At 38.2% G+C, this 17,773-nt stretch overlaps 1 protein-coding gene across 3 annotated transcripts in view; it reads right to left on the reverse strand.

Annotated features, from left to right (window-relative positions):
- The window catches only part of SHTN1 (shootin 1), a 113,402-nt gene that overhangs the window by 17,285 nt on the left and 78,344 nt on the right, over nucleotides 1–17,773 (reverse strand). For 2 of the 3 annotated variants that reach the window (XM_012102998.4, XM_012102999.4), the window contains exons 13-16: nucleotides 14,065–14,174; nucleotides 10,663–10,716; nucleotides 5,271–5,391; nucleotides 1,038–1,230 (exon numbers count right to left, since the gene is read on the reverse strand). In XM_012102998.4, the coding sequence (XP_011958388.3) occupies nucleotides 1,038–1,230; nucleotides 5,271–5,391; nucleotides 10,663–10,716; nucleotides 14,065–14,174 (478 nt within the window). The remainder of the gene's footprint in view (nucleotides 1–1,037; nucleotides 1,231–5,270; nucleotides 5,392–10,662; nucleotides 10,717–14,064; nucleotides 14,175–17,773) is intronic. The other variant, XM_015103436.3, reaches the window with a different exon arrangement.

A 17,773-nucleotide genomic window follows, 5' to 3' on the forward strand; every position in this document is an offset into this window, starting at 1 on the left:
AATGACTCCCGTCAAAAGAAGGAAATGCATGACTGCAGGAGAAAATGTACTTTTAAACACAATGAAATTAGATAAAACTGTAAATCAGCAAAGAAGGTCATTGATTCCAAAAGAAGGGGAAAAAAAGTTAATAGTACCAATAAGAGAAATACAAGACTGGAAGAAAATACCCACTGGCAAAAATAGATCTAAACTGAATTTCAACTTCATTTGTCCAGGCTTCACCTTAAAACTAAGACAGGTAGAGTTACAAAAAAAGGGGGGTTCTTTCTTTCTTGATAGAACAGGAAATCAGAGGTTTAATTAACCGTGATTACAATATTCGCTGATCTGATTTGTCTCACCTCTTCCTTTTCTTTGTGTGACAAACCAGCTGACATCCTGGCAAGAGAACTAAAGCAAAACTAGACTAATTTCAAAAAGAGCTTGCCATTGTTATAAAACAAATTGATCTTCCACCAGAACTGTCTGAAACACATTCAATAGCAGGATTAACTCTTTAACAATCAAAGTGCCACTTTCAAGCCAGGTAACTCTTTACATAGCATGTCTTCAGTCTCAGGACAGAGCAATATTAAGGTACGTCTTTAACTGAGAATCAGAAAATAAGGTTGTAAAAACGTACCTTCAAAGTAAGTTTGAAGACCTAGTATCTTCTGAAAGATCTAGTATCTTCTCTGGCCACTCATGAACCATTAAGAGGAATGACCTAAGTATTTAATCTTGAAAGAATGATTAAATGTCTTCTGATGCTGAATAAGGATCATCCAAGTCAATTCTTTGTGCAGAAGAAGAATCAGATTACCAAACCAGTTAGGGATGGACTTCTCTTTATATATATTTGCTTTGCATCAGCATTAGACCTCTAAAGCTAGGAGCCTAGAATCAAAAGTTGGCTCATCAAACAGAGAAAGAAGAGTATCTATTGGCTAACCAAGTCAAAAGCTCTCTAAAAGAGAAACAAAGCAAAGCAGCACACAAATTAGTCATCACAGATTTATTCTACATACTACTTAGTAAAGAGCATCATTACTTACTGAAATGTAACCTTGGAACTTGAGCATCCTTCCCATTTACACGACCCTTCACCTGGCTCAGGTGTTGGGGGGGGCGGGCTGTTGAATTCTGCCTCCAGAGTTTTCTTGTTCAAGGCTGTTTTTGTTACACTGGATACAGAACCCAACACGGGCATGGATTTGGACTCTGAGGTGGCTAATATTCCAGGTGGACCTTAAAACCAAACACATACCTCAAGTTTAATAATTCTGTTCGATGCTTATTAATATGGAACTGAAAAACAGATTAGCTGAAAATCCCCGCAGGAAGAGAAGAGGCCAAGACTTGCTAAAATTTCAAGAGCATGCTGGAAAATCTTCCTATTAGAAATCTACTCTGCTTGGCTGGCACCACTGCTTTTCAGGGTGGCAGGACCATGCTGAGAAACTGTGTACAGACCTTTAAGCAACTATAAAACCCCAGGCCATGGTTCCCTCAACTGACCAGAGTCCTTGGTAACACTGGAATTGTCAAGTCTTTACTTCTCACAGAGTATGGCTTTCTGGCAGCCCTACTTGAATCATTTGGCCTCTCAAGAGTTAATTCTTCCCCAAACTCAGCTCTGATTTTAAAGAGAAAATGGAATGATGTCAAAAAGCTGTTTCTAAAAGGCTCATGAAGGCTTCCAGAGCATTAAACAGCTTTTATGAACATTTTCATTTTAATGTGATTGAGAAGTAAGTGGATTTACTTCCTGTTAAAATACAGACACAGGATTATAAAAATTAAGTGGCAAAGAGTTTGGCTGTTTACCTTTTGGACTTTTCTACTCTTTTTAGATAGGATCAGAAAACTGTAATAGGGCTTGTTACTACAATTATTGTCATATCAATCTGAAACTTCTGGCATTGAAGCTAAACTCCATCATTACTTTTTTTCTATCTTCTGTTAGGAAGATGCTTGCTATCCTAGACAGCTTTTTCAAAGCAAGATTCTAATATGTCTTTCCTGAAACTTCAGAAGGAATCCTTAGGTATTCTTTTAAAACAAAATAATTTATAAAATGTCACAAAGGTACAAATAAAATCAGAACTTCTAAAAAATTAAGCTAAAGAACAAACCTGAAAGGCGTCACTAAGAAGAAAACAAAACTTGGGAGTCTCTTTATCCTTAAACAAAGTCATATCATCTCCTAAAATGGAAAAGTACTGGTGGGTACAATCCAAAATGTTACCTAATCCTTGATCACTAATATTAAGCTCTGGAATTTTATTCTTCTTTTTGCATATAAATGTGTCATGTATTACAGCAGTATAACATATGGACTCCAAAAATGAAGTTCTAATTTGAAAAACTTGTGTAAGAGAGGCTAGAAAATTGTTCAGCCATTCTGTGACTGCAGCTCCTTTAGACTTAATCCCCCCTGGTCTGGGGGAAAGCCTCAGCTCACAGAGCATCACTGTCTGCCTTTCTCACTGATTTCTTCTATACTATCGAAGCAGAAAAATTTGTGATATTATAGAATATCCTGGGTCAAAAGGCCTTTCTCTCCTGCCTGTGGCAAGCCTCATGTTGCATGGCAATGAAGGAGCAAAGAGAAAAGGGCAGAAAGATCAAGAAAGTCCAAAAAAAAAAAAAAAAGAAAGTCCATTCCAAAAAGTCCAAAAAGTGTAACAACTAAAGGTGAGTTCAAGATTTGCTTCAGAGCAGCTCTATTCTGCTCTCGGGTAACTGCTGACTGCAACACCCAGTAGCTTTAAACAATCTGTCCTTGTAGAAAAGCAAGATCTAGTTTTTTGAATATACACCAACGCCTGCTGCTTGCTCTGCAACTAAGCCAGTTAAAAAGTGGGGAGGGTGGTTGAGCTGAGCCAAAACTCGTATTTTCGTTACATACAAAAGAAAAATATGAAGAAAAATGCTTAATGCTTAAGATGATGATGATGTTTAATATTATCATTATTATTGCATCCTGTTTAAGCTGTCCAAATATTTTCTGATCCGCTCCCACCATGCAGCTGTGCTACTTCAGCTCCTTATTTGTTCCCCTGGAATTTCACTTTCTCATTCCATGACCTTTATAAAAAGATTTACATAGTAAATACCTCTGCCAGCTTGATCCTTCAAAAACATCTGAACTATGTTTAAAAAAAAAATGGTATGATTTCTTTTACTAGGTGATAGAGATTGAAGTTTGTTTCCTCTTGCCCTTTTTTTTTTTTTTTTTTTTTTGCTTTGGCTACTCGAAAGACTATTTCTGCTCACCTACAAACCACTTCCTTTAGTATGTTTCCTCTCTACCCTGCCAATGACACAGTTCTTATTTCTCTATCTAAATGTTAATGATTCTACTGAATCTCTTATTATAACTTGCCTCAAATGATACCTTGAATATCTGTATGCTGGTGGAATATAATCAATAAAATGAAAGATTCTCACCATGCCTATAAAATATGTTCCTACCTTTCTCCACATTTAAAATATTCAGCTTTCCATACTGACTAAACTGAAAATGTTTCCTTACTTCTCCCATGGAAAACTAACTCTGAAATAGTGAGTGCTACGGGTTTGACCAAAAGAGTGAAGTAAGAATGTTTCTGGAGGAACATGAAGGTCAGTGGCAAAATAAAAAATGTAAACGACAGAGCACTAAAATGGCATTCACAAAGTCCCAAAAATGAATCAAGACTATGAATGACTACTACACAAATACTTTCAGGATGAAATGCTGGAAAAGTCACAGCACTGATTAAGTTGCAAATGAATAACCATTCATTGTGGAGGCTGGTAAAAACTTGTAAAGCACATGTCAAGACAAAAACTCTTCTATGGTATCCTTTATTTTTCCTGAGGGGTGGTTATTTTTGCTAGGGGTGGAGGTTGTTAATTCTTATAGGATATTAACAGAATTTCTAGTCCAAACTAAAAACTGGACGGCTAATTTTTTTTAAGGACACAAAGGCTTCACTTTTTTATTAAAAAAAAAAAAAAGTTTTGGCTGGTTTTATGCTGCTTCTGGTTCAACGAACCAATTTACTCAATTGAGTAAATCCCTATATGCAAACTGGGCTTCCCTTGTGGCTCAGATGGTAAAGAATCTGCCTGCAGTGAGGGAGACCTGGGTTTGATCCTTGGATTGGGAAGATCCCCTAGAGAAGGGAAAAGCTACCCACTCCTGTATTCTGGCCTGGAGAATTCCATGGATTGTATAGTCCATGGGGTCGAAAGGAGTTGGACACAACTGAGCGACTTTCACTTTCACTTTCTATATGTAAACTAGAGCTTGATTATCAAAACCCCAAATCCTTAATATTCTAGCAATTTAAACCTGCTAGATATGATGGCAATGCAAATGTAAGCTGTTGTGACAGACTAATTGTAGTTGATTTAACACCGTCTGAAAGATTCAGTCCATTAGCTATGGTCACAGTTAATATTAGTTTACGGTGGTTTTTCAAAACTAGCCTCCTGGAAACAAGGGGGAAAACCTCACAAAGGTTCCTGCTATTTCCCATGACCAAGCTGATGGAAAAAAAACTGTAGACATACAAACTGAGTTCTGGAACACATGATAAAGTTTCATACATGTGTGTCATGACAGCAATGCCAACTGACCTCAAGATGCTCAGATGGTCATTTACAGTGGGTGATAGAGCTGGACTTTCTCATTCACTTGGTTCACAGGCAGAGGCAATAAACTAAATGGATATGAAAAATAAAGACGATCTCTCTACATTTGTAACTGATTTGTAATTACTACTATTATTACTAGTTATTATGTGCTTTGTCCCAGGCATTGTGCTAAGCACTGTTTATATATATTGAAACGTAATGACTTGATCCTTGAAATAAGTCTATGAGGTAGTGCTTTTATTATTCTCGTTTTATAGATGAAGAAACAGAGAGGTTGAGCAATTTGCTTGTAGAGCAAGCAATGAATTAAACTCATGCCCTCTGGTTAGGGGGCCTTCCCTCAACATTGTTACCAAAGCCCCACCTGACTGTTTTTAACCACAGGGCATCCTGCATTCAGCAAAGCAGATCCATAAAACCCCCATTCCCTACAAATAACTAAACAAACATGCCAATAAATAAAAATACATAAGAGCTCTTATGAGATATCCCTAAGTACCTTTGCCCATCCATTACTTCTCATTCACATCAAAAAAATGTTAATAATAATTTTAGAAAGATCATTTTATGTTAAAAAGAGACTGAAAGGAAGATGCTTAAGAGAGGAAGAGGAGAACTGTGGAGAATTCAAACCAGCTTACTACTGCTATCTGCTTCTGTTGTCAACTTTCTGCGACGCAAAATCCTTTCTAACTCAGTTTCACTGTTTTCAATGTGAAGGGATTTTAAGCTTCTTGAACTAGTGGATTTGTTAAGTGCCCCCTAAAGTGAAAACAAAACAAAAACAAAAAGGTTAATGTCTTAATACAATACACAAAAGAATATAAAAGTCAAACCACCCAAACATTACCAGATTTGAATGGAATTAGGAACTAAAAATGAATTTGCTCTGTATGTATTTTTAATGTACACATCTTTAACAACACATAGTGTTGGATCATTTAAGAAGACGCTACTGATGATGTAAGATGTCGCGCTTTCATATCAAAAGAACGGCACAAGAACACCTCTCGATGGGCTAACTATATGAAATTCAGTGGTGGGAAGGTACTTGCACATTGATGATTAAGATTCTGATGTGTGTTGATCGACCACGTGGAGAAGAGAACGGATATACTGAACTCACCTGAGAAGGTTATCTTGATATGGCAGCCACGAGTTACTGAACCCATATCCTTGCAGCACTGAAATATGTGGCTGATTCTTCAGAGAATGACCCTGGCTGCACACCTGGTGATAATGGTGTCGTGCTGCCAAAGGAGGCACAAAGTGCTCTCCGGTGGCTTACCCAAGGAAGTGCTGCACTGAACACACCATGACTTCATTGTGCAAGAGGGAAGGTCATAATCATACAGGGAGGCAAGGAACGGCCAGCACCGCCATGCCACACTGCTCAACGGAGGAGGCGGGGAATGTATCAGTTAGGACCCAGAAGATGCTGAAGGAAAAACAAGACAAGGATGCCACAGAGCTAGGCTCCTGCTGAAAGCAGTGCTGACTTTCAAGAGGACTGAGAGAGACCCAGGGAGTGCTTCCCTGCCCTGCCTCCTCCAGGAAGTACAGAGGACAGCTATGGTTTTCTGGCCCCATTACTGGTCAAGTGTTTGTACAGAGCACTGGGTGACGCACTTCTCAGATTTAAGGGGTAAGGACTGAGCATCCCACCACCACAAGTGGTCCATTTTCTTTTCTAAGAAATGCCCATTATTTCTTCAAAATAGCCCTCCTCAGCTGTGCCACAGGCTTGTGGGGGAGCGGGGATTTATAAAAAAAAAACAAAAACAAAAAAACCCAAAAAACAGTTGAATCACAATCTTCTGATCAGAGAAAATCAGAACCTCAAGTCAGGTATAACTTTCCAGACTTCATGGCAGAGTTGGAAAGCAGCCTTTGTCCACCAAGGCTAATAGGCCAGCCTTTGTCATCTCAGCTCACTGTGGGTTTGCCTTAATCCTGCTCCCTGCCCCCTGCCAACTTCCTGAAGGATTCTAAGAATCCGACTGGCTAAAATGGTAACTCATGTTTCTTCTTTAGCCTATAAAACAGAAAAAGTAGCTTGTAAAATTAGGTAGTTGCAAATCTCACATGATATAGGTTATTTACTATGCTGTTTTGTTTACAAAGGTGTTTTTCTCCACCTAACAGCACAAAGTTACAGAAAAGCAGTCTGTTGTCACAGGCAATTGATAAGATTAGGAGATTATAGTCTTCTGCTGTTTGGCTAGCTAACCAAAACTATGTGTAAAATACATAAGGCTCACATTTTAATCAGGCATCTAACATTTTCCCTCTGGAAGAACCTCTTTCTCCTCTTGATTTATTGCAAAAATTCATAAAATACATTAAAGGAAAATCATATTACATGTAACACTATAATTATTTTATAATTTTTAAAAATCAGATAATTTTATTTAACAGTTAATGAGGATCTATACCCACTCATCGAAGAGTTACACAGTAAGGCAGGATTGACACTGATAAGGTAATGAAAACAGAACTAAAACCAACTTAGATAAAATTTGTTTAATGTATTAGAAAAAATATTCCCAAATCATTTGTGCTGAAAATTTTTAAAAAGTTGTATCATTTGTAAACAGAAAAACTCATGGCCATTACTATTAAAATCACTCATCAAACTATGAGTGATATGCAATTTGATATTCAAATTATTTGAATATCAAGGACATTCTGCATGCTATTTCCAATGGCTGGAGTTAATTCAAGAAAAAGTTATGTGTCTGTGTATGTACATGTACATACCCATACACTGTCCAGGGACATCTTTTATTGAAGAATTTATCTTTCACAATATTCTCTATTTTTGTTTGCATAAAAGCATTATTTCCCCAAACTCCTGACTGTGGCGAGCTACCCTCTCATTACACCTGATACTTGAAGGAATCCATTTTCCAAGTTCTAATCCTTGAATTCCCAACTTCTTTCTCCATTCACTGACTGAGACGGTTGATTCAGTTAATATCTGAGCAAACTTTAAATATGGAGGCAATTCTGGAGGAAAGGTTTCTGCACTGATCTCAACGGACATGATCCAGGAGCTCAGCTAATAAAGTATTGAGATTGTCTTAATTATCTATTTATATTATAATCATAAAATTAGAGAATCAGAAATTACCACAGAGTACATACAATTCCTTCACAGAGAAAAGAATCCCTAGGGGTTTGGGGCCAGGTCCCACAGTAAGTGGGTAATAGGGCTGAACCTTGAACTTGGCTTTTCTAATTTCTAGAACAGTATTCTGTTTGTACTTCAAGCCACTTTCATCATTTACCAGTTTTAACATATTACTGACTGGGAGATTTTGCAAAAATTAATGCCAGTGGCCAGTGATTTGTTATGTAAGTGAATACTGAAACGTCTCTAGTCAATAAATTGTTAACCTTCATGTTAATTAAACGTTCATAAAACTGACAAATCTAATTGTCAGGGAGTAATTTGACATAAACTCATAATGTTCAAAAAGACCTAAAAGAGAATTTTTTAAAAGCTGGTTTTGTCTCTTTGATTTAGAGGCAACTGAACTTGAGAGGAGACTTTCAGATTAATTTCTACTGATTCATTCTTTGGAAATCATCATTTTCACTTAAGAGTGGCTTTTAAATAGCTGGGGTGGCTCCAGAGATTTCCAAAACCCTTGTGTGACTATGAGAAGTGAACTGTATATATTTCTATCCACGGACTATACAACTTTAAAAATTAAGTGCAAACAGACTTGGAAAAGTAAGTTCAGTCAGCACTGAGACTTTTAAAAGTTGACCTAAAAAGTGTACAAAAGAGTGAGGTTTTCCAGCTCCACAAAACATGAGATGTGTTTTTACCCATGTGCTAAGTTTCAGCAGTAGACTTACAACTCAGGTCACCTTCATTTCAGCAAAAACACCTGAACACTGAGCTCATTCTTGGTTTCTGTTCAGGAACAGAACTGAACCCAGTGCTTCTGGGTTTCTTGGTATCTCTTGGTACCAGTGCTCACTTTCCACTTCAGTCCACAATCAGCAGACTTTTCATGTTCTTTTCATGCTTGTTTCTCACATGCCACAACTGTGAGGTTGGTGGAACTAACTCCTAATAGTCTGAACTCCAGCAGGAAGCACCAATAGAGCCCCACCTGATGGGGCAGGGCGGAGAGGGGCCCTTCGTTTCTGTCCTAAAAGAAGTTGTATGGTGTCTTGGCTCAAGGTGACTAGGAGTTCCAAGTGATCCATCAGCCCTCAAAGACAACTTCTATAGTGATAGTGCAAAGTTGCCATTTGGGCAGAGGAAAGTAGGGGAGGGCATCTTGAGTTCCACTTGTTAAAAATGTAAGGAAAAGAATAACAGCTGTTAGCGATACACATTAATACCACGTAAGGAAGGGAAATCTAATGATAAATCCAGGGCAAAAGAGGATGGGGGCAACCTGCAGAAAAGAAAGATGTTTTGACAGTTTTTATAATTTGCAAATTATTCCACAAAAATCTGTTCATGAATTTCTCTCCTTGAAGTGGCACAAAACTATAGTGAGTATGAGTGTCTAGTGAACATTACCTTTAAAAGCAATGCTGTGATTCAGTAAACTTGCTACCATCCAGCATTAGCAGGAAGTGGGATAGCTTGGGTAATCAAATATCACGTGTCTCATGTCGATGACTGATTTTTCCAATAAACCTAATTTTAACAAACTGAGTGCAGTTTACCTTTTCACTGAGGATCAGAACTATAACCCTAGAACCTCGGAATGCCCTGACGGCATCTTTATGAGCAAGAATTAACAGTATAATGTAGAGACAACAAAGAAGACCATCATAGGGCACCCTCCTTAGCAGAACACTGGATAACAAAATGTTCTCACCAAAGAAACCATTACATAATAACCGCCTAGCTTTTCAAAGATTTTAATACTTTATTCTGCAGGGAGGCCACCACTGCTAAGCCAGCATTGCATACCTCTCATGAGTACTAATTCCACTCACCTAAAAACTACAGCAAACTAATTAAGCCATTCTGAGTTAAGTCTACTGTTTCATGCTTGATGAAAATAATTTTGTTTACCACAATTATGTGGATGTCTGCATGCAATGCATAATTAGCGCAGTAACAACAAACATGGGAATATTAGCTCTGTACCTCCGCCCCCATGTTTGCTGACTTACTGTGCATAATAACTGGTATTGAGACTGTAACGGGATCTGAGAATAGAGCTCTTAGCATCTGAAACATTTTCTAAGTGAGGCGTTTGTCTCTGACAGAAACTGTTGGACAGGACAGTATTCATTTATTCTGTTGGCAAAAGCTCAGACTTTGGAAAGAAGAAATATGACTAGAGATGGGCATTAAGCATGTTCTCCAATGGGTGTGAATTACTTTCAGAGAATGAAATCAGTAACATAAGAAAGGAACTTTTATTTTATTCTTCAATTTACGATCAAATGCCTTTTTTTTAAACTGTGAGGGAAGCAGACTGTGACTCTGATGCTAACACATTTGGGTAGAAGCTCGGATTTATATCTAGGTGCCAAGAATTCTGCTTTCAGTCTCCAAAGTTACCATTCATGTGAGATACTACTACACAATAAACTGTTATTTTCTACTATACTTATTGTAGATTTACTTATAAATAAATCTACTATAATCTATATAGATTTACTTATAAGATTATCTACTATATTTATAAGACATCTATCTACTATATTTATAATATATATACTATGTTTTTGGTATCAGTAAGCATCTGCTGATTCTCCCATCTGGCCAGACACTTTATCTTCATGCTGCAGTGCAAGGATTGGAGGTCAAGAACAGGAGACAATGATTTGGGGGGAAGTGTACCCATCCTTTTAGAACAGAAACAGCAGAGTACTGACACATTATTAACACACCCAATGCAGGAGTCCACAGCACAATCGAGCAAACTATCACAAGTAATGGGGCTTCTTGTAAATGGAACTAAAATATATCAAAACCAATTATTCATCAAAATAGAGTTTAAAAATATTCTTCCATTTTCCCATTAACTAACTGAGATCTATTCTTACCAGCATTCCTTTTAGTTCATTCACTGCACTTTCAGAGCCTTTTGCAGATTCCGGCTACAAGTTTAAAAAGAAGAAAAACAACTGAGTGATTCGGTTTTAAAATACCAAACAAAGATTTTTACACGGCAAAGTGTTGGTAACTTATATTATATTGACTATGTGTTTTAATAATTAGGTTGATGTCTAACAGTTAGGAAAAAAATATTACACATGTTAGTGCTCCCAAGGGCGCAGTTAAACAGAAAATTAGAGACGCTAGTCAAAGCATAAGGACTCGAGCCACTATTCGTCTACATGTTTTGTTACTTCTTGTTATCATCACATAAAGAAAAGATTTGGTAAACATTAAATTTCGAAGATTTAATTCCAAATGATTCAGAACATTTTACAACAAACTTTGCTCCACTCTCATTGCTGGACTTGAGCCAGCAAGGGAGGACCAGGAAAGTAGCAGTGCAGAGCAGAAAGCAAGTGACAGGGCAGAAAACCTCTCAGCTCCATCAGCTCCAGGCGAGGCCAGTTCAGAGGCCTGGGAGGTCTCGTCTCACCAATTTCATAACAGGGATCAGCAAAGAACCCAGATTATAGGAGAACGTTAGCATCACTGGCTCTTAAAGCAGTAAAAGACCTCAGAGCGTGTGTAGTCCAAGCACTTCATCTTTTTTAAAAAAATATTTATTTGTTTATTTGGCTGTGCCAGGTCTTTGCTGTAGCATGCGGGATCTAGCTCCCTGACCAGGGATTGAACCCAGGCCCCCTGCATTGGAGGTGTGGAGTCTTACCCACGGACCACCAGAGAAGTCCCTACTTCATCTTATTTATGAGGAAAGTTTCACCTTGAGGAATTCTGTATTTGAGGCAGGTGTCTTGATGACAAGTCCAGCTCTCATCTGGCAACACCCTGAATAAAATCATTTGAAATGAAGTTCTGGGTAACACTTGCCTGCCCCACCATACCTAACAGTTTCTGTGGACCGCTCAACTGATTTAACAGAAGGAAAATTTGTTCATGAGGCCCTCAATGAAAAGACTGGGAAAAAAAAAAAAAGAAATCTCTGATTTTTCTTATACTACTTCCGTTCACAAAGGATAGAGGTAAAACCTGCAAGTCACAGTGAAAGGGATCCCTCAGGCCTCTCATTCCTAGAAAAGAGGCCAGGCTAATCTTGCATCAAGAAATGGGAGGTGATGCATTGCAACCTATAATCCTTTCCTCTCAAAAGGTAATAAAAGAATAAGATCCTATTCCAAGTTTTTAAAATTGTACAGTCAGAAAAAGTGTGTTGGGGGGTGGTTTGCTCATCATGTACAAATTAGACTAAGGCATCCGATTTTCAGAGCCTCAGTTTTCTGTGACGTATACATGCCATCGGTGCCAGTCAAAAGCTCTAAGACACTAATTACCAGCACCACCAACAGCATCAAGGAATTCGTAATGTGCAGTTAAATGAGTACCCTCAAGGCAGGCCTGACTTGCAGGTAAACTGTTTGGTGAGAAGTTACGACTTTTGAACAAATGCCCTGGCTACAGGCATACTCAAAGGTGCTGCTATGCCATTCAAGTTGCCCTCTGACTGCACAAGCTTTCTACAGCTTGGACTGCATACTCTCACGACTGGTGACATATCAGGGGAGCACTGATGGTTCTGGGGCAAGAAGTGTGGACTGCGGCATGCGGTGACCATTTGTTTTAAAGGTTACAGACCAGGTCATTCAGCACTATATCTACACAGTTTAATGATTACCAGCAAAAAAAAAAAAAAAAAAGTTGTCCACTGATCCTTGTTCAGGTGCTTTCCAGATTTTGAATTGACATTAAATAATGTGTAACTGTTGAAAGAGCCACGGCATGAAAGAAAAAGGACACAGTGATATTCTGAAAATGAAAGTACATACAGAACACTGATTGCTTACGATTTAAGAAGTTTTCAACATTTTTCTAATTTTGTTTCTTTTATGACACTGCATTTTTCCTCTAGTAATAATTTGGGTTTGCTATTCTTTCCCAAATAGTTGTGACATGAAAGCCATAAAAATGTATTCTGTTTCTAAGGTTCTACTTAGACCCTGCATTTTAAAGTGTTTTCACATTTTATTCCATTTGACCCTGCTGACAACTGTGTGAGTCACAGATGGTATTCCAAGCAGAAGCAGCCTGGGAAGCTGGGTGACTCACGTGCAAGTACCCAATTCCAACAACAGTGTTCTTCACTCACTAGATACTGGCACTGGGTGCTTACACACTCAGCTTCTCGTCGCTTTCAGAGCACCAGCATAGGACTGAATTACTCTCCACAGCTGGCTGAAGCTGCACGAGATGTAAATCCTCTCTTAGAATGAAATATTCATTCCCTCTGCCCAGGCCCCTCCCCGTGGACTGCCCACACCATGGCTATTTCTGCCTTGCCCAGCGATCTTGTCTGCTGGTGACAAAGAGGCAACTTTAAAAGCCCAGCAGAATTTCTAACGAATAGTCATGACACTCGAGAACACTGAAGCAGCTGAAGAGGAGGCATCCTTGAGAGTGAGAAAGAACCACAAAGTTCAGTTTAAAAGAAGAGGAAGAGGAAAGAGAACTTTGCTAATACCTTATTTGAGTGACGAAAGAAAAAAATATTTTTCAAGAAAAATATCAAAAGCTCTATGATTGGGTCTATTTGAATAGGACAGACATACAGGGAACAGGAAAAGTTCTGAATTAGACGCTGGGTGCTTGCATAGTCCTGGAGCTTGACTGGGTCTGTTTGAATAGGACAGACATACAGGGGATGGGAAAAGTTCTGAATTAGAAGCTGAGTGCTTGCACAGCCCTGGAGCTCACTGCAGTCTAGTTTAGAATATATAGATTTATAATGAGTTTCTCCTTGAAGTGACCTGGAGTGGGTTTATGAAATTAATGAGGACAGTCTTCTAAACCTATTTTTCAAAAGCTGCCTGAGGTCTGTTCTGATATTATTATCCTCAACACACTGAAAAGAAGCCCCAGGAAGGCAAGAATCTTTGTCTCTTGTTTACTGCTTTATTCCCAGTGCCTAAGATAGTACCTGGCACGTAGCAGATACTCAATAAATATTTGTTGTATTATACTGTCTCTTTCAAGTAGACGGCAGCACCCTGCAATCACAGGACTTTGGGGTTGGCCAAAAGTTCATCTGGATTTCCCATAAGAGCTTATAGGAAATCTAAACGAACTTTCTGGCCAACCCCATACTTCCTGGAGTGTCCGAGGTTTACCATGAGTCAAACAGAGTCCTCCCAAAACGTGCTTTCATGGAAGCAAATGTTTTTATGACACATTATCCTTAACCTCAGATTTGACAGTCAATTCTGATGTAGCTTTCATCAAATTTTACATTTGAAAAAAGAAACATCAAGGGGGAAAAGCATCTAGTCATTCCATACCTTTGCACTGGGCCTAGCTGTCTGATTAACCGGTCTGAGATGAACACCCTTTTTGATTCTGTCCATCATCTCTTCAACCGCTTGCCGCTTCAGGTCTGTGACTTCTTCAGCTATTCAAAAAACATACACGTAAATCATCTTATGTTACAAGAAAACAACTACTTCCTGCTTCTGGGGACTTGGAAAGATTGTCATTAACTACGTAATTAACCACAGTCATTTTTCAGACAGAGTCACAAAACACCAATAATTTACTAAGGTTAACAGCTCCCAGGTAGCAGTATGTTTTCAATAAAAAACCTTTTAATAAGCAGTTTGCTTTGAGAAATAAGAGTTATAAAACTTAAGGTCTAATTTTTAGCCTGGAAATCAATATTGGCTCATCTACATTAAACAAAGCCGATTTTGTTCCACTTTGTCAACTTAATAATAGACCTGGATCTCTCCAGGTACTCAAAAATCCAATTTTGTACCTAACTCCAAATAATCATTCACCTTTGCCTCAGAGATATTTTTGTAATTTGTAGTATAACCTATGTAAAAGAAATTAGCCCAAAGCAGGAATAATCATCGAAAAGCCCATTAGAAAATAAAGGATCAAAGAGATCTTTTTACCTGTTGGAAGAAATCCAGTCAGAAGATGAGCAGCAAATAGATAAAATCTATTTTTAAACTGTCATCTTTTGTTTAGAAATCACATGGGAAGGAAACATTTAAACAAACCTTTTCAAGTCTTTTAAAACTGTCAATGTGAAAGAAAACACATACAGAAATGACTGCAACTAAGTAATTAAATTTGATAAAAATAATTCAGGGTCTATAGTTTAATCTTTATACTCTTTTGCTGCAAAAACAATAAAGCTGTGGAAAAATGTATCAAATAGATAAATACAACTGAGATGAACTAAGACTTGTTTGTCAGAATAGCGAAATTTGTCTCTTGCAGGACAGCTTGACCAAAAGCACTGAATCATTTTGGAACATTTATCACTATTCATGCAGCTCTAGATGTGTTTATCTGCAGCTAAATCATTGCATCCACTACATTTAAGTTTAAATATCTCACAAAGACCCTCCAATTAGCAACCTGAATGGACTCCACACTGTGGGGCAGTCATACGGTGGACACCCAGCAAGTATCTACCTATTGATGGACTTGCCAAAAGTTCAGGCTTCAAATGGCCTCCATAGTTTTACTATTTGAGCAGAAATAATTACACCTCAAAAGGATGGCTTCTAAATGTAGGCAATCACAATTACTTATATATCCCTCAGCTAATTCACAGCGGTGTCAGGCTTTGTGCTAAGGAGGCCTAAATCAGGGCTTCTTTTACTGCTACATGCAGACTTCACTCTAACTCAGAGGAGCTACTCCTCTTACCCAGGCTGGTGGAAGAGGAGGGTGGGAGCGACACAGAGAATGCAGAAGGATTCATCATCCTCTATCTGCAATATCACAGTGACTGGACCACAGCTACATCCACCTCATAACCCAGGTTTTCTCACACAGTCCTGATTTCAAATAGTGTTTGGGCATCCTCATAAGCCACTGAAAAGCTGGGAATTCAGATTTCTCAGTATCCAAACAGCCATTTTACAGTTCTAGAAGTCAAAAACCTATCTTTTGCCAGACAACATGGGAGACATGGCACCAAAGTGAGAACGCACCCACCAACAGATGGATGACGAAACTGCAGACGGATCAACTATGTGCCCTTAAGCAGTATATTCTAGGGCCACCTCTGCTGATGGCTCACGAACATCAACAAGGGGACAGACAAAAAAATTACTATGAATAGAAATTCATTCACTCACTCACTCATTCACCAACTCCCTCATTCACTATCTAAATACCTCTTGCACATCACACAGTGCTTTTGCTGACCCTTTTCAGAAAGAGAGGAAGTAAGACCCAGATCTGTCATTCAAGCACCTGGTGTGGGTATGGAATTTATTCCTGGGAATTAAAAAAAAAAAAGTCTTCAAAAAACATTTGATTTTCAGAAAGGCTGCCATTTTGAGTAAGACTTGGGAAGAGCCGCACGGCAACGGGAACACCGCCTACAAACAGATTAGCACTCTGTAAGGAATGATTGAAACCCAATTAAATGCACCATACAAAAACTAATTAAGGCAGACAGATGGAGAATTATGGTCAACACCATTCAGATCTGCTGCAGCATCTAACATAGCAGGAATTTAAAGTAGTTTCTTATTTTTGCTTGCCAGAATCATAGTGATAATTCAGAGAAGTGCCACTATCTGCATTGTGTACAGATGATAAACCAGGCTTGAATGTCTCAGTCTTTTTCAAATGTAAAGGCTTAATTGGTCTTAAGGAAAAGAAATCATTCTGATCAGATTCCCTACTCAGGCACAATACAAGGCTTGGTTAGCTACACAAGCTCTCTCTCTCACCAACCCTGTTTTTGAACTAGCAAAAAGCAATCTACACGAACTTCTGAACTATTAAGCAGTTCTAATAAATGTGTAAGAATCACCTACAGAGAGCTCATGGTATGTTTTGTAATTCTTTTCTGCAATCACGCAGTTGGTAATTGTCTCACAAAAGCATGTAATCAGGGGTACAATAGAAATATGCAGGATACTGGAGATTAAAGAAAAGGGACAAACGAAGACAAGGGGTGTAATGTTATTGAACTGCCACAGGAAAATAAAATCAAATGTTCTTTGAGTTAGTGCTTCAAGGTCAGTCTTGGATCAGAAAGCTACATGTAATTAATTGAGGCTTACATTTTAAGACCCACTTGAAATATAAGTTAGTTCTTCAAAAAAAAAAAAGACTCACAGACAAAACCACTACATTATTGCTCAGTAAAACCTTTTGTTACTACCTAGAGGAAACTAAAATGAATTTCTAAATTTCACCGGTTTACTTTTCTCTTTCGATAACATTTTTTAAAGGCATTTAAAAAATCTTATGTCATCATGAGGTACAAAATTTCTAAAGAACACGTCATGGTTGAATAACTGTGGATTTGACCTACGATCGTAAAGTTAAGAAAATTTCCTTAATGACAATGATCACAAGAGTCTGCCAAATGAGGACTTCTTCCCTTCATGGTGGTTGGTACCATGTCTGTATTTTTCTGCTTAACATTTTGAGTATTTTCTATGTTCTGGGCACTACTCTAAATACTTTACATGTGGTGAGACTCGTAATTCTCAGAACAATCCCATGAAATAGAAACTATTATTCCCATTCTACAGATTAGCAAACTGAGGTAAGACAATACCAACAAGTTAAGTGACCTAAATATCAAATACGATAAAGAGCAAGCATACCTCTCAAATCTCAGAACCTGTTCAATAAATGCACTCTTATCAAAATAAGAGTTATTAACTGTATGTAATGCTTTCTTGTATTGAGATCTTACAACTACTTCTAAAATATTTCACAGGCCTTTCCTACAATCAAGCTTTTTAAGAGTCATAACCTAGCAAGAAATGCTTCTCCATTCCAAAATGGAACAGCAGACTGACTGTATAGTAAAAGCCATAATATGACGCTAATGCAGGAAAACACCGTGACAGCAGGGCTGGTTCCTTCGTTATAAATGCAAACTCCAAAGTGTCTCAGCTGACCCCAGTGTGTGACGCTCTACATCCATTCATAATGCATTTGATCACTGTCCATTCAATGACAGTTTTTAGCGCAAATGATTAACAAGACACTATAGACAACTAC

The sequence above is a fragment of the Ovis aries genome, chromosome 22, assembly GCF_016772045.2.
Source record: "Ovis aries strain OAR_USU_Benz2616 breed Rambouillet chromosome 22, ARS-UI_Ramb_v3.0, whole genome shotgun sequence".
In the NCBI taxonomy this organism is placed as follows: Eukaryota; Metazoa; Chordata; class Mammalia; order Artiodactyla; family Bovidae; genus Ovis; species Ovis aries.